The sequence below is a fragment of the Miscanthus floridulus genome, chromosome 15 (assembly GCF_019320115.1).
Source record: "Miscanthus floridulus cultivar M001 chromosome 15, ASM1932011v1, whole genome shotgun sequence".
NCBI classification, from domain to species: Eukaryota; Viridiplantae; Streptophyta; class Magnoliopsida; order Poales; family Poaceae; genus Miscanthus; species Miscanthus floridulus.
Genome location: NC_089594.1, coordinates 8,063,055 through 8,086,393, shown reverse-complemented (window position 1 = coordinate 8,086,393; position 23,339 = coordinate 8,063,055). Strand labels below are relative to the sequence as shown.

General features: G+C 43.8%; 2 protein-coding genes and 1 pseudogene across 2 annotated transcripts; all 3 read left to right on the top strand.

Annotated features, from left to right (window-relative positions):
- The first annotated feature begins 12,363 nt into the window (after positions 1-12,363).
- LOC136506943 (FT-interacting protein 3-like) lies at positions 12,364-14,270 on the top strand. The gene is made up of 2 exons (XM_066501822.1): positions 12,364-13,576; positions 13,683-14,270. Exon 1 carries the CDS (start codon positions 12,364-12,366, stop codon positions 13,450-13,452), a length of 1,089 nt encoding a protein of 362 aa, XP_066357919.1. The 3' UTR covers positions 13,453-13,576; positions 13,683-14,270.
- A 298-nt stretch (positions 14,271-14,568) lies between these two features.
- Positions 14,569-16,654, top strand: LOC136506942 (uncharacterized). Its single transcript, XM_066501821.1, has one exon. It carries the CDS (start codon positions 14,669-14,671, stop codon positions 16,652-16,654), a length of 1,986 nt encoding a protein of 661 aa, XP_066357918.1. The 5' UTR covers positions 14,569-14,668.
- Positions 16,655-22,411: 5,757 nt separating this feature from the next.
- On the top strand, positions 22,412-22,823 carry LOC136508297 (FT-interacting protein 3-like; annotated as a pseudogene).
- The last annotated feature ends 516 nt before the right edge of the window (positions 22,824-23,339 follow it).

The following is a 23,339-nucleotide window of genomic DNA, read 5'->3' as shown; positions in this document are numbered from 1 at the left end:
GGGGTGAATATCCTATTAAAAATTTCTACAACAACACTTAACAAACCGGTTAGACAATTATGAGGCGAAGCAAGTGTTGTGCTAGCCTACCAAAAATGCAAGCCACCTACCACAATTCTAGTTGATATAGTATCTATCCACACAATAGCTATGTCACTACACTAAGTTAGTGTGCTCTCAAAGGCTAACTAAAGAGCCACACTAACTAAAAGGACCTAGGATGCCGCCTAGAGGGGGGTGAATAGGCATTTCTGATAATTAATACCTTTAAATGCGGAAACGATGGAAACTCCAAATAAAGAGTAGTACCACCCCTCACAAGTTAGCCATAGAGTATACAAGGTATAAAGAATATGTCTAGAAGCTACAACCCTAAAACACAAAGTTAGGACAGAGATCAAAATATATTCAGCGCTATCAGGAAATACCGGACGTGTCCGGTATACACGATTTCTGCAGATCACCCCCGAACTTGGTCCTTTTGATTTCTATATTCAAACCAAACTACTGGTACCTACTAAAGATATCAATGTACACAGAGAAACTGCACAAGAACTGGAGTAACACAAATATCAAATGAAATGTGAATTGAGACACAATATTTGTTTTACCGAAGTTCGGACTCGTTTGAGTCCTACTCTCCATTGAGGGGGTTATGGGCGACCCAACGAAGGTCAGCCCTAGAGGATACCATGGAGGTCACTCTAGCCAGAGTCTTTTCCAACTCCTTTTCCTCCTTCCACTAAATGATTCTGAGGCGGCGGAATCGACTGTTACAAACTTTCCGAGGCACACCACAATCTCTCGGGTGCTCTCCAGCGACACCTAGCCATCTGGGACTGAAGAGTCCAAGAGTAACAAATGCAAATCATGAGATTGACAATATGCACAAGTGCTCAAGTGGTTGGATTTCTCTCTTTTTGAATTTCACTCAACCCACAATTTGATTTGGCAAATTTGATCAATCACTCACTAAGAGAGGGTTGGGAGAGTTGCCAAGGCTAAAAAATGTATATGTGTATCAGCAGAATCAACAGCCTCCTAAGGTGGAGGCTTGGGGGTATTTATAGCCCCCTTGGAAAAACTAGCACGTCCAGTATGACTTACACTGCACCAACGATAACTAAGTTAAAGTGAAGTTGTGAGGCGTCGAAACTTCTGACTCACGTTGAAACTCCGAACCCTCAGTATATTTGAAAACCATGTAACTGAGTTAAAGTAAGCGAGGTGTTAGAACTCCTGACCCATGCTGAAACTTCCGACCGTCGAAACTCCCGACTCACGTCGGAACTCCCGACCCTCAAGGCATTTGAAAACTAGCCGTTGGCCTCTAGCCATCCATACCGGACATGTCCGGTATGAATACCAAACACATCCAGTATGACCAAGGCAGTGAACTCTTCCAAGTCAGTTATACGCAAGATGTCAGAACTCCCGACTGTTGTCGGAACTCCCAATAGTCGGAACTCCCGACCTACATCGGAACTCCTGACGAACCAACCCGAGAACAACAATTTTGTAGATGCTGGGTAAATACCGGACACGTCCGGTGTTGCCAGACCAACAAGAAATCAGTTAGCTCATTTGTCTCTCAAACACTCAAAACTCACATGGGTTGCCTTAAGCACTTATGAAACATTATCTATCAACATGATGCATCCCTCTTAATAGTACAACATTCCTATTAACTCAGATTTAAAAGTATAACGAAATTAAACCTTATGAGTTGATCTCTTTCAATCGAAGCCATGTATTCCAATCTTCATCAAGTGAGGGTGCCAACATATTGATATTGATCTTTTCACTTAAGCATAGCCATCTTGAGCATGTGACTTGATTCCATTCATTAAATATGAATAATCCCAAATGTATCAAGTCACTTCCATCAAACATTCAAATAGTGATTTGATCCTCCACATTGAAATGGCCATCATAGCTAGATTAGTACCTCAACTAAATGCAAGTACTTCCTTCTTCACCCTAGCTAGGTTCTTCGGCCGTCAAACCATCGCTTGCCCTTCACCCTTGCTTAGTACCTCGAAGCCTTTCCTTGCTATCTTCACCATCTCAAGCCATCAAGTCACATCTTGTGTTGAATCATCCATTCATGTATTGTTACCTTTTTCATCTCAATTTAGCAAGCTTCAAATATGAGACCATTCCATACGCAATCCCTTATGTCTCATTAATTAATTCTTACAAGCTTGCTTTCACATAGTACATGGAAATCCCACAATAAATAAGCCTTTGCATGAATTCCATTTGCATTATTGTCTTGTGCTTGAACTAGATTGTTTATACAACAACACATCATTTTGGCTTTCATTAAGTACCTATGAGATAACCTATTTCCTGTTCACACTTAGCAAATGGGTTAGACCTTTAATCACGTTGTCATTTAATCATCCAAAACCTGCTAAAAGGCTAGATGCACTTTCAATCTCCCCCTTTTTGGTGATTGATGACAACTTGATTAAAGCTTACAAAAGAATATAAACATTTAAGCTTTTGGGTTCAATGATTTATGAGAGGCTCCCCTTTAATATGTGCTTATGATTAGAATTCATAAAATGACCTCAAATGTCAATTGCACATACTAAAACATATAGGAGACTCCCCCTAAATCATTGCATCCGTGGGGTGCATGTGTGTGTGACAAAGTAAAATCATGATGCATAGACAAGATATATCACACAAGAATAAATATAAAGACATCACATCAATTATTTTCACTCTAGCATGCATAGACCTTATGAAAACAAATACAACACATGTATGTCACACATAGCACTCATTACACATTTTCTCAAGTCCAAAAACCACTGATATATAAATAAAGATCATGTCTCAAGAGATACATAGATAAAGCATATGTGAGTCTCATCTCTCACATGATACAATCTATCTCAAAACCAAGATACAGCAATGAAGCTCAAAAACAAAAGCTACAGCCTGTAGTACATATCATCAGGTACAAAGATAAGTCAAATGAAACAAATATCCGGAAGCCTAAAGCTTTAATCTGTCTCTCTCCCCCTTTGTCATCTATCACAACAAAGGTCCAACAATGACAAACTAAGGACAAAAGGGGCTGCAAGCTATATCTGATCTCTAGCATCACTCATCGTCATCTTCATCTCTTCTAGCATCATCATCGTCTGAGCATGTAACACTGGCTGGACAAGAACCACCAACACTAGATGGGTCATAGCCACTAGACCCATAGTAGTCGCCACCACCTGTGAGGTCACTCCACCAGTCTAAAGCATAGTCGTCTGCAGTACTAGGATGTGGCTGAGAGTGAGTAGGCACACGAGCCTATAGTGGTAGAGTATCAGGGTGCTCTGGTGCCTGCTGTTGATGCTGCTATCGCTGAAGGAACTCAGCATACTCTCTATCATACCTGGCCTATAGCTGCTCCTTAGTCTTAGGCTCACTAGCTGCCTCATCTGATAGTGGAGACCTAGGAGGATCAAGCTCAAGCCTAGAAGCAATCTGCTTCAAAGTCCGAGTGTCCTTCCTCCTAGCCTCCCTCTCCTTCTGCTGCCTAGTTTGGATGTCTCTGCACATCCCAAATATAGAGCTGAAAAGCCTGCGGATAGGTGAGGGAGGACTGCCACGGCATGAAGAAGAACGTGAAGGAGCATGTGGTGAAGGTGAAACTCCTGTTGATGCTGCTGTTGCACCACTCTCAGGTGCATCTGCCTTAGCTGTACCTGCTGCTCCTCCTGGACATGCTAGAGGTAACCCTATCTCAGGCAAGTCTACAACAATCTTTAGGGCCTTGTGAATCTTGTCATACTCGAATGTGTGCCTTGTGACTTGCTCAATCATATACATGATATAAGGAGCAAATCCACATCCCTTAAGTGGTCTCTCTCCCACACTCCTGATCTCTGACCAAATGAAGTCAAACACGCTGAAAGGCTGAGCATTAGGTGCCATCCTATGAAGCAGGTTCCTAGAGTAATCTACGATGTTGCCCTTGTCTTCACCCTTGCAGTCAATAGTCTTCCTGAACATCCTATCTAGGTATCTGTAAGTGGGGTGAAGACCTACAACCTTCCCCACTACTCCTGTCTCACCACCTAGAGGATACATATAGGCGAGCTGCTCAGGAGGTAACACCTGCTCGGTGTGGATCCTGTCTCTCTGGAGATCCTCCTCTGAGAAGCCAAGGAATGCTGCAAAGGCATTGTAGTCAACACTATACCACTAGCCCTCAAGCATGCAGTGCATCCGCCTCTCATCCTCCTCAATGAATAGAGTAGCATAGAACTGAGCTACTACCTCTGTGTTCTAGTCATGCTGGAACTCCATGATCTCATAAACTCATGTGCACTAGCAAATGGCAATGGCATGATCAACTGAGGCCTTCTACAACTCTCTAATGTACTGCCAGTCTATCCACTGAGATTTGGCTACCACAGGGTTCCTGGTGAGAATCACACTAGAGTAGTAGTCCATGTGAAAAGCTGTCTGGAAGCGGTGATCATACTGAACCTTAGGTAATCTTCTCGGATCTACTCTTCTCTCATCTCTAGCCTTCCTGGTCATGCCCTTTCCCCTGTAGTCAACCCTAGAAACATATGATGGCACATTGGGCAGACGTGTCTCAAGAAGTCCATAATGCATACCCTGACTAGGCTGGTGCTGAAAAGGAGGTACTGGCTCCTCCTCCTCAATCTCCTACTCCTCATCTTAGCTGTCTCCTTCTGAGCCTCTATCAGTGCTCTTTCTCTTTCTTTCATCTCTAGACTCCACTCTGCACTCATCAGTGTCAATGTTAGAAGAAGAGCTCCTCGACCCCTCTATATACTGAGGTGCTGCACTAGAGGCAGCCCTGGTAGACCTCCTGCCAGTCGGCTTGAATCCTAGATGCATTTCCTATCTTGCCTTCTTGTACTTCTCTAGTGCTGGATCATGCCTGTGCTTGGATCTGGGCTCCTATCTTCCACTCATGTCAGCTGCCCTATATCCAACAAGATTTGCAAAGAATCTTAGATACATGTCCAAGCAACATTTCTTATATCATTGTCTATATTTATACAATTATTTATCCAAAATCTCGCAATCACCTATCCCATCCATGGTCAAGGTTTGCAAAAATAATATAGACAAACAATCATATATATATGGCCAATAATCAATGAGTATTGAGTTGAGGCTGCAGCTGAACTTGCACTGCTGAAACATTCCAGACACGTCGGGTATGAATACCGGACACGTCTGGTATAAGCACCCAGCAACCCTAACAGGGGCTCCTGCTCAATCTCATCTTCAATTCAATCGAAAATTTAACCATGCCTTCTAGACCTTCAATTGTCGACGAAACAAGGTCGGTAGTCCATCGAGGGGGGTGCCTGTGGTGGTAGATTGTCGGTAGACGGTGCGTGTAATCAGGAACCAGATGGTGACATAAGGTGCAGAGACAGTGATTTAGATAGGTTCGGGCCGTCTGGTCGACGTAATACCCTACGTCCTGTGTCTTTGGTGTATTGTATTAAGATGTATACATATTAACCTGTCCTCTAGGGGACCCTTGTCTCTCCTTATATACTCCGAAGAGACAAGGTTACAAGTAAAGTATCCAATTTGGTACTATTACAATATCTAGTACAACTTGTAATCTTGATGTGTATGCCTTGATCTTACGGGCCGGGCCACCTCGGATCATGCGGCCCATGTACCATCTTGTGGTACCCGAGGGTATATCCCCCACAGCTAGTCCCCGAGCGCCATGTATTCTGATGCGACACGCCATTTTAACCTTCTCCGAACAGTGAGGCTTGAGTTCTTGACATCTCCGACCACCGTTGTTGCCGGAGAAGTAGGTTGTCTGAAGAATGTATGGTGCTCTTAAGATGAAAAAAAAGATTTCCGTCCTGGGAAGTGTGCCCACTTGTATTTCTGAAAAGAAATGTAAGTGCGTCTTGAAGCGTGGTGTCTTTGATCATCAGAGGCGTAGGGGTCGAAAAGCAAACATGTTCACCACAATGTGAAGTGTGCCCACTTAGTCCCTGAGCCTGGTAGTAGGTGACGTAGGCACGTGGTGCCAGGGTCTAAAAAGAATTCCTAGTTAAGTTGAGAATCCAATCGTCGAACAGGCGATACGAGATGCACCGGCAGGTGCATCGTACCGATGTAGTCCCCGAGCTTGCTGGAAGGCGAGGTATGAGCCTTGTAGCAAGGTCTAAGTGAGAAAAAATGCCCCAACTGTATGCGAGTCGACACTCGCATGTAGTCGAGATGCAAAGTCCCCGAGCCATGGTCAGAGAGTGGTCGAGGCTGTCCCCGAGCATAGGTCGAGGAGCGAGCAACGAAGTCCCCGAGCTATGGTCGGAGAGTGATCGAGGCAATCCCCGAGCCTAGGTCGAGAAGCGAGCAACGAAGTCCCCGAGCATAGCTCAAAATTCTTGCAATATAAATATGTAGAATGGTAGTACATGATGTACAAAATAATAAATTATGGAGAAAAAATCAGCGGTGAAGAAATAGCATATGACGCTCAACAGTCATGAGCATGATGTGATAAAGCAGTTGGTGCTTTGTAAACATCAGTGTTAATGTGAAGTTTGTGTTTATACTTAATATAAATTGCCCGACCAGTTAGTATGTAGCTGAGTCTCCAGCCCTAGCTAGCCCGTTAACCATAACGCGGGGTGCGGAGCCCGTACACGTGTAGGATGAACATTCCGGACACATCGGGTATGAATACTGGACACGTCCGGTATAAGCACCCAGCAACCCTAACAGTGGCTCCTGCTCAATCTCATCTTCAATTCAATCGAAATTTTAACCATGCCTTCTAGACCTTCAATGCAGCATCTTGACCAAATGAATTTATAATTGAGGCACTAAAGAGTAGATCGGACGAGTTTCTGGAATTGAAATACCTAGAAAGAAGAACACAAAATTGATTTCAAATCCACGGTGAAGATCCTTGATCCTTGCTGTAGGGGTACTCCAATCCTTCTTCCTTCTCCCCTTTTTCCTTCTCCTCTTCTCCTTGCTTGGTGTGGTTAAAGATGACAGTGCGGGCAACAATGGGTCCGGCAGAGAGCCAACACCCTGTTGCTGCGGCTAAGGATGAGGGAGAGCTGAAGGACAGAGGGCTTGCGGTGAGGAGGCAAGGAAGAGCGAGGGCGAGGAGGTTCAGCCGACGGTGAGGGTGAGTGCGGGGAGAGCGGCGGCGCTGCTAGGCAAAGGGATGAAAAGAAAGACTGGGCCTCGGAACTGGGCCAAAGAGGTATGCTTGGTTTTATATCCCCGCTCATACCGGACACATCCGGTAGCATACCAAACACGTCCGGTATACGCAGGCTGGCCCAAGTTGTTCCATAAGATATTTTCTCTCTTCCAATCCCTTTCTCTGTTATTTCTTGATCCAAAAACATGTATGCCCTTGATCCAAATAAGGTGTAAATACATTTCTTATCCAAATGCCATGAGTGTCACTTCTCTTTTCCAAATATTTGGCATATATAGATTTTGATAACTTGAGAGAGAGAGAGAGAATGTGAGACATAGTAGATTGTGGACTTTAAGAAAGCCATGCTATGTGTGATTAGCCAATCAAACAATCAAGGAGAGCTATAATCATCACATGACAAGGCTAGGTCACAAAGACCAAGATTCAAATAGTTTTTCAAATTCAGACTTCCTACTCATGCTAGTTAGGGGTTTTGAAAAACATCTCTCCTATGTCACACAAATGCACATTCTAACAAATAAAGGGCCTTAGATGCATTTACAATGCATGTATGTAAATACATACCTTTGCCTTGAGCCCACAAGAATACCATTAAGAAGATGCATAGCATGATGGTCTTTACATTGTCCTTAATTGCCAAATAATCATGCTAGATACATTTTCATCAAAAGGACTACAAAGAATGCTAGATAAATTTGTTAGTCCACGAAGTGCAAAATAGAAATTTAGCTCCCCCTAAATAAGTGCCTCAGGTAATTTGAATGACTTTCAACAAACACTTTTATTCTATTAAGAAATTAGGAGCCAATTCTCCATTTTGACAATAAACCAAATAAATTGCCATATTTAAAATAGAGTTTAAAAGATGCTCACAATCCACTTAGATTTGACATATCACTAGCTTCTAAGTAATATTGAGGATATATGAAGATATATGGATCAAAAACTCAGTTGCTTATTCAATTAGTGTTCTAGTTCCTACAATACTGGACACGTACGGTAGGTATACCGAACATGTCCAGAATACACAGAACAGAAACACTTTCTTTCTGTCCCTGACCATACCGGACACGTCCGATAGTAATACCGGACACGTCCGATAGGTGCAGGACAGAACCAATTAATTCGCTGCTTGTGATTCTTCATTTAGCTCTAGTATTTATTGTAAACTTGCCTCTCAACAAATGAATTGGTTTACTAGAGAGCCGTTAAAAGCATCATATGGCAAAGTAAAATTCTTTTTAATTGAATCTAATTAGCCACTTTCATTATTTCACAAATGTACCTATTTATGAACTATAGAACACGAAACGAACAAAGTGGCTATCCTAAAAGGTTTAGGTACTTGTTACCAATGGTGAGGATGAAATATATGATATATTCATTGAATTATCTTCGGGTCAACCATATAAGGGATTATGATAAGAATTAGTTGATAGATTGAGTGAATGTTGTCAAATAGCTTGCTCAACCACCCCGAAGCCTTCATATCATCACCAAGTACCTACATCATTAACCTAAGCACACTTTGGTACCCAACTCTTGTTGGGTCCTTTTGAGTTAGTCAACAAGTGCTTAGGCACCCAAATGGCTTTAGCACTAGTTTATGGTGAACACATCACCTTGCTAGTGCTAACTCCATTTGTGGTCTTCCTAAGCTTATCATTATAAACATATGTGTTTGGCTTAGAAGCGTTACCATTTGGGCATTCATAGCTTAGATGCCCCTTTCTTCTACAAGCATAGCATATGTGGCCTTTGTTTGCTCTATGCTTGCTTTGCTTGTATGGACATCTATCAACCTTGTGGCCCATCTCATTGCATCCATAGCATCTTCTTGTTGTAACTTGGGCTTTCTTTCTTGCCTCTTTGTACATTTGGCATTTCTTGGTGGGATGCCCCAATTTCTTGCTCATGAGACAAGTGCTTTGTCCATCACTTTTCTTTTGGTTGACCAACTTGTTAGATTCCTTTTGTTCGGCCGCTTCACACTTGTGAGCCCAACTCTTGTGTGGACACATAGCCCACTCATGTCCATACAATCCACAACCATAGCACATCGTTTTTCCATGTTTCTTGCTCTTGGTTGTGTTGGCCTTGCTTGAAATGTGATTCTTTTGTTGGGCTTTGGAGGAAGCAAGGTTTGAACCCTTCTCAAGCTTCTTCACCATGTTATCACGGTTATCTTGAGAAGGTTGTGCTTTCTTCTTACCCTTCAATTGAATCACATCTTTCTTTAATCTTTCCACCTCTTCTTTGAGCTCTATGTTTTCTATGAGATTTAGCTCAATCAAAGATTGACTTGCTTGAGGAGCACACTCATTAGTACAAGAAATATTTAATTGAGATGGTGTACTAGTGAGTGAATGTGTAAGAGGTTGAGAAAATTTTACCGATGTGATCACAACCTCATGAGCTACCTCAAGCGTGATGCTTGATTCTACTACTTCCTCATGAGAGCACTTTAGATGAACATAGTTTGCTTGTAGCACATTATACTTGCTTGATAGTTCATCTAGCCTTGCCTTGAGCTCAAAGTTTTCCTTCTCTAGTTGTGAAACACTAGAAGAGGAGTTAGTAACTAAAGCATGCTCAATTGATAATTTTTCATACCTTTCACTTGGTGCCTTTAGTTCTTCCATCTTGGAGATGAGAAACAATTCTTGCTTTTGAAGTGATTGCTCTTGCTTCTCAATCTCTTCTTCAAGCTCATCATTCTTTTCAATGATCTTCATGATGATGAACTTGTCTTTATGGTTGAGATGATCAAGGTTGTAGTTGTCTTCAACTTCAACATCACTCTCATCTTGATCATATATTTGTGCTTTCTCCTTTTCTTGATCTTTTTTGTTACTCTTCTTCTTGCTTTTCTTGGCCATGAGACACAAGTGATGAGTATCATGAGATACTGAGGTTGACTCATCACTTGGTCGCCACCGGGCTTGAGCTTCGTTGCAAACTACTGCTTGTTGCTCTGCTACCTCGGCCATACCGTACATGTCCGATAGGCATACCGGACACGTCCGGTATGTGTAGGCAGACATCAAGTCATGCGCTGCTTGCACTTCTTGCTCTGGCTCGGCACTCTTGAGGTCTTGTGAGGCTTCTTCGCTGCATGAAGACATAATGGACATACTTTCCATTAACTTGATCTCAAGTGCATCATCACATTTGGATTTTCCATATAAATCAAAAAGTCTAGTCCAAATGCGATGAGCACTCTTTGGAGATGGTTGTCCATTGAAGATTGCCTCATCTTGAACCCCTGTACTCAATGTACTCAAAATAATATTAATAGCTTGAGCATTGAGTTGCACGCATATCTCTTCCTCTTTTGACAATTTTTTGTAGTTGCTCCAATCAACTATAGAAAGAGGTATGCTTGCATCCACAATATGCTCAACAAGAGGACTAATATCTCTAAAAGCATTGAGTACATGTATTGACCAAGTTAGAAAGTTTGAACCATCATTTTGGAGAAGCATCGGCTCCAACTCGATAGGCGTCGACATTTTTTTCTCACGGCGGTGAAGCTTTAGGTGAGAACCTTGCTCTAATACCAATTGAAAGGACCTAGGATACCGCCTAGAGGGGGGTGAATAGGCGTTTATGATAATTAACACCTTTAAATGCGGAAACGATTAGTAAAGGGAGTTTCCTAAATGGAAACTCCAAATAAAGAGTAGTACCACCCCTCACAAGTTAGCCACGGAGTATACAAGGTATAAAGAATATGTCTAGAAGCTACAACCCTAAAACACAAAGTTAGGACAGAGATCAAAATATATTCAGCGTTGTCATGAAATACCAGACGTGTTCGGTATACACGATTTCTGCAAATCACCCCCAAACTTGCTCCTTTCGATTTCTATCTTCAAACCAAACTGTAGGTACCTACTGAAGATATCAATGTACACAGAGAACCTGCACAAGAACTGGAGCAATACAAATATCAAATAAAATGCGAATTGAGACATGATATTTGTTTTACCGAAGTTCGGACTCGTTTGAGTCCTACTCTCCATTGAGGGGGCTGCGGGTGACCGAGCGAAGGTCAGCCCTTGAGGATACCATGGAGGTCACTCTAGCTAGAGTCTTTTCCAACTCCTTTTCCTCCTTTCACTAAATGATTCCGAGGCAGCAGAATCGACCGTTACAAACTTTCCGAGGCACACCACAATCTCTCGGGTGCTCTCCGGCGATGCCTAGCCGTCTAGGACCAAAGAGTCCAAGAATAACAAATGCAAATCACGAGATTGACAATATGCACAAGTGCTCACGTGGTTGGATTTCTCTCTTTTTGAATTTCACTCAACCCACAATTTGATTTGGCAAATTTGATCAATCACTCACTAAGAGAGGGTTGGGAGAGTTGGCAAGGCTCAAAAACGTATATGTGTATCAGCAGAATCAACAACCTCCTAAGGTGGAGGCTTGGGGGTATTTATAGCCCCCTTAGAAAAACTAGTCGTTTTATAGCCGTTGCCATACCAGACACGTCCGGTATGACTTACACTGCGCCAACAGTAACTAAGTTAAAGTGAAGTTGTGAGGCGTCGGAACTCCCGACTCACATCGAAACTCCTGACTCAGGTCGAAACTCCTGACCCTCAGTATATTTGAAAACCATGTAACTGAGTTAAAGTAAGCGAGGTGTCAGAACTCCCGACCCATGCCGGAACTTCCGACCATCGGATCTCCCGACCCTCAAGGCATTTGAAAACTAGCCGTTAGCCTCTAGCCATCCTGACCAAGGCAGTGAACTCTTCCAAGTCAGTTATATGTGAGACGTCAGAACTCCCAACCATTATCGAAACCCCGATAGTCGGAACTTCCGACCTACGTCGAAACTCCCAACGAACCAACCCGAGAACAACAATTTTGCAGCTGCTGGGTAAATACCGGACACATCCGGTATCAATCCCGGACATGTCTGGTGTTGTCAGACCAGCAAGAAATCAGTTAGCTCATTTGTCTCTCAAACACTCAAAACTCACATGGGCTAGCTTAAGCACTTATGAAACATCATCTATCAACATGATGCATCCCTCTTAATAGTACGACATTCCTATTAACTCAGATTTAAAAGTATAACGAAATTAAACGAGTAAATTGCACCGCAGGTACCTAAACTATTTGGTGTTTCACAGATGGATACTCCAACTAAAAAACGTAACGTCTGGGTACTGGAACTATACTTACGTAACTTCTGGGTACTTCTGGACGAGTCGACGCACTACAGCAGCGACCTGCAGCCGTCAGCGAAGAAGCTGCGCAAGTCGTCCATCGGCATCCTGGAGCTGGGCATCCTGAGCGCCCGGAACCTGGTGCCCATGAAGGCCAAGGAAGGGCGGCTGACGGACCCCTACTGCGTGGCCAAGTACGGGTCCAAGTGGGTGCGCACCCGGACGGTGCTCAACACGCTGGCGCCGCAGTGGAACGAGCAGTACACGTGGGAGGTGTTCGACCCCTGCACCATCGTCACCGTCGCCGTGTTCGACAACGGGTACGTCCTCGGCGGTGGCGAGGGCAGCAAGGACCAGCGGATCGGCAAGGTGCGCGTGCGGCTGTCGACGCTGGAGATCGACCGCGTCTACACCCACTTCTACCCGCTGATGACGCTCACCCCGGGCGGGCTGAAGAAGACCGGGGAGCTGCACCTGGCTTTGCGCTTCACCTGCACGGCGTGGGCCAACATGCTGGGCATGTACACCAAGCCGCTGCTGCCCAAGATGCACTACCACTACCGGAGACACATTTTCTCCCGTCGGCCCAGCCCACTCCCCTCGGCTGCACGTCTCCCGTCAGAGGCACAAAACCATCCCCCACGTGACCTGTATACCGTCCGGGAAGGTTTCTCCTGCCGTCACGGGTGCTCGTCGCCAGCCCATACAGATGATTTTCGCGGGCTACCGCAGCTGTTGGCCCACAGAACAGAGAGAGGAGCAGATCGAGCGCGCGGGATTCTGACAAAAAATTCCGATGCGCGCGTCCAGTCCGCGCCAACAGCCCCGCGTGACCGGCTCCATCCCCAATCTATTTTCCTCGGGTTCCTTTCCGCCAGCCTGCTCGCGCCGCATCCAGCCTGCCGCATCGAGCGACGCCGCCTGCCTCTCCCCACCCAGCGCCCAGCATCGCCGCCGCCGCCGCCGGCAGCCCGCCACCGCCCGCCCGCCGTCGGCCGTCCTCAGCCACCAGAACAGTCGCTGCTTCTCCTATTCCCTAGCCCCGGCGCCTAGAAACCCTAGCGCCGCCGGCCGCCGGCCGTCGGCCACCCGCCGCCATGCTGTCAGCCACCGGACTCGTCGCCCCCGCCCCTATACCCTAGCCCCGACGCCGTTCCCCACGACGTCCAGAAGCCAGGTACGAGGTACCACCAATTCTGTTGTTGCTTGTATGTGTTCGATGGAATTTTCCTTTTTTTTACTAAAGCAAATTCGTTCTTGCTTGTATGTGTACGGTGGAAAAGGTGGCTGCCTTCAATCTCACAGATCTGGTATAAGTTGCATCAACAATCCAAGTTCATCCCCTTGCTCTGTGATTCCAGGTACTCACGATAGTTCTGTTATCACCCCAACTGCTTGTGGAGATTTCTTCCTTTTCTTTTTAGGCCTGAAGCAAATTGTGCTGTGCATGTACAGAAGTGGGAGAGGTGAATCATGGCCTGAGAGACATTTTCTTAAGCACCTATTGACGACCTGGAATTTCTGCTAGTGATTGTCCAGTGAAGATCTAGTTGGTTAGTTCATCCTCTCAGATTTTTATCGATTCATGCTATACAGTATTTCTTCTTTGGTTTTGTCGGACATACATAAGTTGTAAATTTGTAACAGGTAAGTTGACTCGAGGCTATTGCTGTTGCCATTTCGCTTCTGGCTACACTGGGAGTTACCATTTAGTGGTAAGCGTTTCTTTCAATGAACCTTAATCTCAATAGTACTATAACTTATCTGAATTTTTTGGCATTGTTAAAACATTTGGAGTGTAGTTTTCGTTTCAGTATACTATCCTATGTTCATGTCTGCTACTTTCTTACTGGCACGGTAATAGAATTGTATTGTCATTTAATCTGATTGATTCCGTCCTTTGTATTGTGGTTGTGATATGACTTGTGACCGGATTTTGCTCTATTTATTATATCTCTGGTTTGCTTGAAATGGTTGGTTAGTTCTTCGCTCCTTAATTCCATTGTCATTCTCTATAGCCATCTCTTAAAATGGGTTAAATCATGTTGTTGATTCTGCACTGTATTAGTATTTAAAAAACTGACTTTTTTTGTACATTTCTTGTTTAGCAATGACTGATATTTTCATTCGATGTTTAACAGGTGTCTGACTGCTGATCTCATTGGTTGTTCTTGTTGCCATTCCACAACTGCTTCCAGAATTGTATGCACAGAATTTGATTTGCAGCTGGTTAGTAGTTCTAAACTTCTCATAAGTTTGCAGATAAGATATGGCAGATCGTGGCTGGATGTATAGTGGTTGGAAGCGTGGTAGGCCAACGAATGAATGGGTTGAGAAAACAAATGAGTTTTTGGATCGTGCCTACTCAATCCCTGAATTAGTTGAGTCTGATACAATTAAGTGCCCTTGTGCCATGTGTCGGAATTATTTCAGGCATAAAAGGCCTAAGATAGAGTTGCATTTGTGCCACAATGGGTACAAAGAAAATTACCAAACTTGGACATCACATGGAGAGAGGCGGGAAAACCATGAACATGTGATTGGTTTAGAGGTACAGCCTGAGGGATTTGGTGAGACGGATCGAATGGATGATATGCTTGTTGACTTAGCTGGTGGGCACCCACCATTAGATGAGGAAACACCAACTGGTTTTGCTGAAGCTTTCTATAGAATGGCTGTTAGTGCAGATGAGCGAGTACATGACCAAACCTTGCACTCTAGGCTCTCTACTGTTGCTCGTCTATTGGCCATTAAATCACAGTACAATCTGTCAGTAGCATGTTATGATAATTATGTGGGCCTTGTGCATGAACTCCTTCCCCCTAATTCTAAGATCCCCCAAGATTTCTATCGTTCCAAAAAACTGCTAGAGGGCCTTGGCATGCAATACCATAAAATTGATGTTTGTGAAAAAAATTGTATGCTATACTACAAAGATAACAAGAATAAGGATACGTGTGACATATGTGGTACCTCCCGCTATAAGGATGGATCAAACAAGGTTCCACGTAAAGTGTTGCGCTACCTGCCTATTACAGATAGGTTACAAAGATTATATGCACATGAGGGCACAGCAAAACTAATGCGTTCACACAAAGAAGATCATGTCGCAAGGTCTACAAAAATGTTGCATCCATGCCATGGCAAGGCATGGAAGCAATTTGATGATGATTTCCCAGATTTTGCAGAAGATGCTAGGAACGTAAGACTTGGGTTTGCAACTGATGGATTCACACCATATAAATTGAATGCAGCTTCTTACTCTTGTTGGCCAGTTTTTTGGGTTCCCTATAATCTTCCTCCTGGTGTTTGCATGAAGCCTGAGTACATATTCCTTGCTATGGTCATCCCTGGACCAGAACATCCTGGAAACAAACTAAGTGTATTGCTACAACCTATGATAGATGAATTGCTAAATTTATGGGCTGGGGTAAAAACATATGATGCTTCGGTGAAGCGACACTTTACTATGAGAGCATCATACTTATGGTCAATACATGATTTTCCAGCATATGGCATGTTTGCTGGATGGAGCACCCATGGGATTTTTGCATGTCCACAATGCATGTGTGAGGGCAATGCATATCGATTAAAGAAAGGCCTTAAGGCTACATGGTTTGACTGCCATAGGCGGTTTCTTCCTATAGATCATCCCTTTCGAAACGAAGCAAATGCGTTTCGCAAGGGCAAGGTAGTACATGAAGGACCCCCTAGGAGTTTAACCGGAGTGGAGGTTAAGGATCAGCTATACAGACTGGTCGATGATACAGACAAATATGGAAAACAACACAACTGGAAATATATAAGTGGCCTTTGGCAGCTTCCTTACTTTACTAAATTACTGCTTCGTCACAATATAGATGTGATGCATAATGAAAAAAATGTGGCTGAAGCTATTTGGAACACATGTTTTGATATTAAAGATAAGACTAAAGATAATGTGAAAGCTAGACAAGACATAGAGCTGCTTTGTGACCGTCCATCTCTTCATTTGTATAAAAGGAATGGGAAGTGGCAGAGACCAAGGGCCCCATACTGTATAGATAAGGATGATAAGATCAAAATTCTAAATTGGTTCCAAGAACTCAAGTTTCCAGATGGGTATGCTGCTAATATTAGGCGTGGGGTTAATCTGCTGCAAAAGAAGATTTTTGGTTTGAAAAGTCATGACTTTCATATCTTTATTGAGCGTGTACTGCCTGTGCATTTCGAGGGTTTTCTACCTGAAGGTATTTGGACTTCTTTGGCAGAGTGAGTTATTTTTATAGGCAGTTGTGTGCTAAACAAATCAGCAAAGATTCAATATTATCATTGAAAGAGAACATAGCAGTGCTATTTGCAAACTAGAGAAAATATTTCCCCCCAGGTTTCTTCAATCCAATGCAACACTTAATAATTCATCTTGCTGATGAGGCATTATATTAGGAGGCCCTGTCCAATATCGATGGATGTATCCATTTGAGAGGTGAACCAAAAACTTTCCCTTTCATCTATTTAGTATGGTACCTATTGGATTTACTAAATGGGAATTTAACATGTAGGTATATTCTGGGCATTAAAAACAAAGTCCGAATAAGGCTCGAGTTGAGGGCTCCATTGTTGAGGCTTATCTTGTTGAAGAGGCCACAAACTTCTCTCTCTGTATTTTAGATCTAATGGTACATTCTGTTCAAAATAAAACACCTAGATATGATGATTGCTGGCCTCAAACTTCTGTAAGGGATTGTGGCATTGAACTGTTTGAACACATTGGTAGATGCTTCATCTCACTGGTTTTCGTGACTCACAATAGAACAAGTCAAAGGCAGCAGCCCCTATACATATTAACTAACATCCCTGAAATGGATGATTTCTTCAAGTATGCCTTCTACTTATATGGTTCAAAGTTATTTTTTGATTGATACTTGTACTGTAACAATGTCAAATATGTCCTTGTAGAGAATTTGATAATGAACAATGGAAGGGTCGCTCACAGCCCAAGGTGCACGGGATATTAGTAACTTAAGATTAAATGGTTTGGAAAGGCACACGTGGGCAGAAATAGAGGCCCCAATTTCTTTGATTGGTTCAAAACATAGTAATGTCACAACTCAATTTTAGCAAGTTTTTTTTTCCTATTTAAATCGTAATAAAACACTAATAAATGAATGCAACTGTTTGCAGTGTGCAATCAGATCAAGTGTTCACAATGTGTTGCGTCAAATTTCATATGGGTTTCGCAAAAGGGTGTCCTCCTATGGTTGCTATGATGTGAATGGATATAGGTTTCGGTCTGAGAAGTATGAGAGTAAGCGGGCAGGATTGGCTACAACCAATAGTGGTGTTTGTGTGACGTGTACTGATGACAATGGAAATGCTCTTGAGTACTTTGGTGTTATTGAAGACATCATTAAAATTTCATGGAAGGCAGGGGAACAACTTGATCTAGTTTTATTTTTATTGCCCGCTGGTTTGATCCGACTTCTAGGGGTGTTAAGCGAACTGAAAATCTTGGTCTGGTGGAAGTGAAGCATAGCTCTAGGCTTCAAAATTTTGAACCGTTTGTGTTGGCAAGTCAAGTTACACAGGTTTATTATCTATCATATGCTAGTGACGACCCTAGTTTAAAAGACTGGTGGGTAGTGTACCATGTGGCACCAAGAGATCGTTTGCCTCCAATCGACATCAACAATGATTCCATTGAAACTGAAGGGCCAACAAATGACATCTCATTTTTCCAAGAGGATGGATTGGAAGGCACATTTGTGATCGATCTAGGTGACATTGAATTGATTGACACATTAGCCTCAGATGAAATAACTGATCCAAAGAATTGGAACAGCTAGAGAAGCAAACTGTTGCTCCAGAGCAGGAAGAGATATTAGAAAGTGATGAAGAAGGCGACGAAGATGATGCTGAATCCTATGATGAAGACTGCTACGAAGAGAGGATTTCTAAAAATGATTGTTGTATTTCTGAAATTATTGTACTAATGTTTAAGTCTTATTTCTATCTAAAATTTGGACTCATGTATCTTGTTGTTTAATTTCTATTTCTATCCAAAATCTGGACTCATGTACCTGCTATGTTTCTTATATGTGTGATGCTATGTATCTTGTATGAGAATGTGACGGTTTTAGTTTCTTTATGTGCATCTTATTTGTGTTGCTATGTATCTTATGTATGCAGTTTTGTTTTTCTACAGCTTGTACTTCTTTTTGTAACATTTTTTTGTGGCAGGAGATGCAGTCGTTCAATCATCGGACGGATAGGCGACCACGGTCAAGTGACGTCACAAATGACGTGGACAGTCAGCCCCCCGAAGCAAAGAGGATAAGGGGCCGCAATAAACCGCATAAGCCTCGCAATGGTCAGATAGCCTTAATACCTGAGGGGTGACAAGTATGTGACCACTATTTTTTCTCCCTAGTGTGGACAATGCTACTGTTAGAACTTGCTAATCCATTTTTTGCCTTGATTCACTTTTCTGATTGACGCAGCCAATTCCGCTACGCTAACTACTCAATTGATGATAAAATGAAGAAAGGCCCCATCCTTGGAGTGATTTTAAAGAAAGAATATCCCCCAATCATCAAAGGGACCTACTAGAGATGGTTGTGAGTTCAAATATCATGCAAGCAAATGGTCCCACTATTCGCACATTGTAAGGAATGATGGTCAAACACCAGCTGACCGTGTGAAACAAGAGTTTTGGGTGAGAATTAAGTTTTGCCATTGCACTTCTTTCATGTTGCACAAGAATTAGGTTCTGTCCACTGCAGTATGCTGATGGTTGTTTCTTGTGCAGAGCATATATTCAGTTCCTGAAGAACTTGAAGACGAAGCAGACCGTGTATTTGAGAAATATGCACACAATCAATGCAAGAATATGATGTACCAAGCTCGTCCAGATGCTGTCAAGTACTACTATCGGGAGATCATTAAAAGCCCAAAGACTGATGCATTTGCATCTTCTAAGTTACTTACTTTTGAAGAGTACATGCAGTGCAAGCCTGATTGGTTCACTGATGAATGCTGGGAAGTCCCTTTGCAAGTATTGGTGCTCTGCTGAATACTTGAAGAAAAGGAAGCTTGGGCAAGATTCTCGGAAAAAAATCCTGATGGCGCTCAAATAGGGGTGGTTCTAGGCCATTAGTTGAGACTCAACAATTTCTGGTAATCTACTTTATCACAAGCAATTTCTTTCTGAATGACTTTGATTAATTTATTAGGCATTAACATTGATCACTCCCATTTGAACATAGCTAGAAAGTATAACCAGCATTTAAACTTATCTGTACCTGTTCTTTTCACCTCTACTTAATGCAAAGGCAGAGCACCTGCCATTTCATGCTCAAAAAAACATTGATCACTTCTTTTTATGCCTTGAGGGAGCAAAGTATGGACCTACGAAAGGCACAGTAACAAATGCTTTCTGCTGCATGAGATCTGGTGTTAAAATTGTGATGCCAATGGGAATGCTGGGCCAATTCCTCAGCAGACAAAGAAACTTGTTGTATGTAGCAGAATTTCTATATACTTATGTGCTTTTCCATTCTTAATTCCTGGCTAACTACTTGTGTTGTTTTTAGGATGCCTACAATGAGGCATTACAAGAAAAATACCCAGATAACTGGCAAGAGCAACCCTTTGATGGTCATATTGCATACAAGATTGGTGGTGGCTTGGCCCATGGTCGTCTTGCAATAGGAGATGGTGCTGTGAAGAAGGCTATGATAATTGATGTTGCTAAGGCAAGTGGGACAAGGCCAACAACCTCAAGGGCTTTTCAGAATCTGTTTGCAAGATATGAGCATTCAGTTGCAACCGTTGGTCAGTTAACTCAACAAAACATGGCCTTGGCTCAACAAATGCTGCATTGACTCGAGATGTGAAGCGTAATGCTCGTCTACTTGAGGTACAATTCTATTCTGGTACACTATCTCTGCAATGGAATTGAAGGTCAGATTGCAATACTAATAATTCTTCACTTGCAGCTCATTGTTAGCAAAGTACAGATAGAGATACCACCTCAACTACTGCAGGAAGAAGAAAATGAGATGGTGAGATTAATCTTAAGTGTTGATGCATATTAAGTTATCACATTGTCTACTAGCAGCCATGCACGTAATATCTGAACTACTGCTACTCAAGTCTGATCATTACACTTATCACTCACTTGGGGGTTGGGGCTGATGGACATTGCACTAACTTGGGGGCTGGGGCTGATATTGATCAATATGAAGAATAATTATTATCTTACTGAAATTGATGTATTGCTTGGCCATTCCAAATAACATGAACCAGCAGCCGCAACATTTAGCATCTTTCATCTTTTCATAGTGCCTGATGTTGGTCCACATATAGATATGTTCCTTTCAAAGTTAATCATTTCCACAATTTATCTGGTCTACATATTCTCATGAACGGTCCAATTTTTTTCATTTTGAATGTAGGGAGGGGCTATAGATGGATCCTCTCATGCGTCAGCCAACCTGGACAATAGCGATGGCCATTGATTTGTGTGATGGCAGGAAGTATTTTTTTGGAGCCGTAGTCTTTTGTTCATCAGACTACAGGTTTTGGCAACAACCAGCAAGTTAGAAGGGCAACAAAAGTGGATTTTGTTGCTATTCAAAGCATGGGTGCTAGTTGTGAAGTAGCAGCTGCATAATGCCTACTCAGAGCATGCAGGCTTGCGAAGAAGAACACAGCAGCACATTGCCACCAAAGCTGCATTTTTGGTTGAGAGAGCAACTAGCTACTAGCAGATTGCCTTCTCAAGGGTCAAGGCAACAACCAGCATGCTGTTTGAAGGACATGTTGTGCAACAGAGGTATGTTGGTTGTGAGATAGCAGCTACCTACTAGCAGATTGCCTCCTCAAGGGTCATGGCATGTCATCTTAAAGTAATAGATGCTAGATGCCTATTTTGGTTGGGGAGCTATATATCGCCTTCATAGGTTCCTGTTATGAAACTGCCATTTGAACATGTGGCTGATCCTGTACTTCAAATTATGCTAGCTGTACCTAACTAGATGGCCAAAGTAGGAGGCAGTAAGTGCAATGCAGCTTTGGATTGAGTGTTCGTGTGAATACTTGAATGATATTGGAAGACCATGGAATGTAATGTAAATGAATGGTTCAATGACTTTGTAATATTGCTGCAATTAGTTGCTGTTGAAAGTATTTTTAATGGCTCTAATAAGCTGTATTTTGGGAAAAATGAATTCCTGTCAAAGCTATACCGTCAGGAGTAGACAAAACCTTTCCTGACGGTAGGTAACCGAGAGGAAGGGAAAAAGGTTTCCCTGACGGTTTGATGGGTGACAGAGAAAGTTTGAGAAATTCCTGACGGTTAGACAACCGTCACGGAAAGTTTAAACCTTCCCTGACGGTTTAGTACCCGACAGGAAACATTTCCTGACGGTATGCCCATGAACCGTCGCGAGAGACCTTCCCCTGACGGGCCCAGCCGTCAGGAAACATCCCTGACGGGTTTCCGTCAGGGAAACTTCACCTTCCCTGACAGTCAATCCCTGACGGCCAATTCCTGACGGTTGCCGTCACGGAAAACAATCCCCGACGGTTTACACTATTTTTCCTGACGGTTCTGGCCGTCACGGAAAAAGTTGGCTGGGGTAGTGTATACAGCCACCCCATCTCGGTGCTGCAGCTGGACTACCTCCGGTTCCAGGCCATGCAGATGGTGGCGGCGCGGCTGGGGCGCGCCGAGCCGCCGCTGCGGCGGGAGGTGGTGGAGTACATGCTGGACGTGGACTCGCACATGTTCAGCCTGCGGCGGAGCAAGGCCAACTTCAAGCGCATCACCTCCCTCTTCTCGGGCGCCGTGGCCGTGGCCAAGTGGATGGACGGCATCTGCAAGTGGAAGAACCCGCTGACGACCATCCTGGTGCACGTGCTGTTCCTCATCCTGGTGTGCTACCGGAGCTGATCCTGCCCACCGTCTTCCTCTACCTCTTCATGATCGGCGTGTGGAACTACCAGGCGGCGGCCGCGCAAGCCGCCGCACATGGACACGGTGCTGTCGCACGCCGAGTCGGGCAGGTGCACCCGGACGAGCTGGACGAGGAGTTCGACACGTTCCCACCAGCAAGCCCGGGGGAAGTGGTGTGGATGCGCTACGACCGCCTGCGCAGCGTGGTCGGGCGGGTGCAGACGGTGGTCGGCGACCTGGCCACGCAGGGGGAGCGGGCGCAGGCGCTGCTCAGCTGGAGGGACCCGAGGGCGACGGCCATCTTCATCATGCTCTCGCTCGTGGTGGCCGTGGTGCTCTACGTGACGCCGTTCCAGGTGGTGGCCGTGGTGCTGGGGCTCTACCTGCTGCGCCACCCGCGCTTCCGGAGCAAGCAGCCGTCGGTGCCCTTCAACTTCTACAAGAGACTGCCGGCCAACTCCGACATGCTGCTCTAGCGTCCCCTTGTGTCACTGGTAAGGATGAAAATGGAACGGAAATATCCCGAACCGAACCGCATCGTTTTCTATATTTAATCCGACCGAATCCGTATTTTCTTGTCCGACTTTACCGTTTTCGCTTTCGCATTTGAGATGTTTCGTATTTCGAATGTAAAAGTAGAAAACGGTTTACACATTTTTTCGACCGTTTTCTACTTTTCTACTTTTAATTTGAAATATTCCGAATTCAAAATTCGATTTAAACCAAATTTGGCCAACTGCACAGGTCATACAGCCCAATTACAGGCTGCTCACCACGCAGCTGTGTTCTTTCTACCGGTGGCTAGCTGCCCTCTCTTATAGACGGCGCCCAGCCTCATCTCTCTTATTATGTATTTGGTCGTGCACTTGTTTAATGCTATGCACTTGAACTAGATCATGCACTTGTTAGTTGTGCACTTGTTATGTATTTGGTCGTGCACTTGTTTAATGCTATGCACTGTGGGTCGGTATTTCATATTAAATTTTCGCATACCGACCGTGTT

Coding starts and splice junctions, on each gene's coding strand:
- LOC136506942 (XM_066501821.1), top strand. CDS start 14,669: ATGGCAGATCGTGGCTGGATGTATAGTGGTTGGAAGCGTGGTAGGCCA.
- LOC136506943 (XM_066501822.1), top strand. CDS start 12,364: ATGGATACTCCAACTAAAAAACGTAACGTCTGGGTACTGGAACTATAC.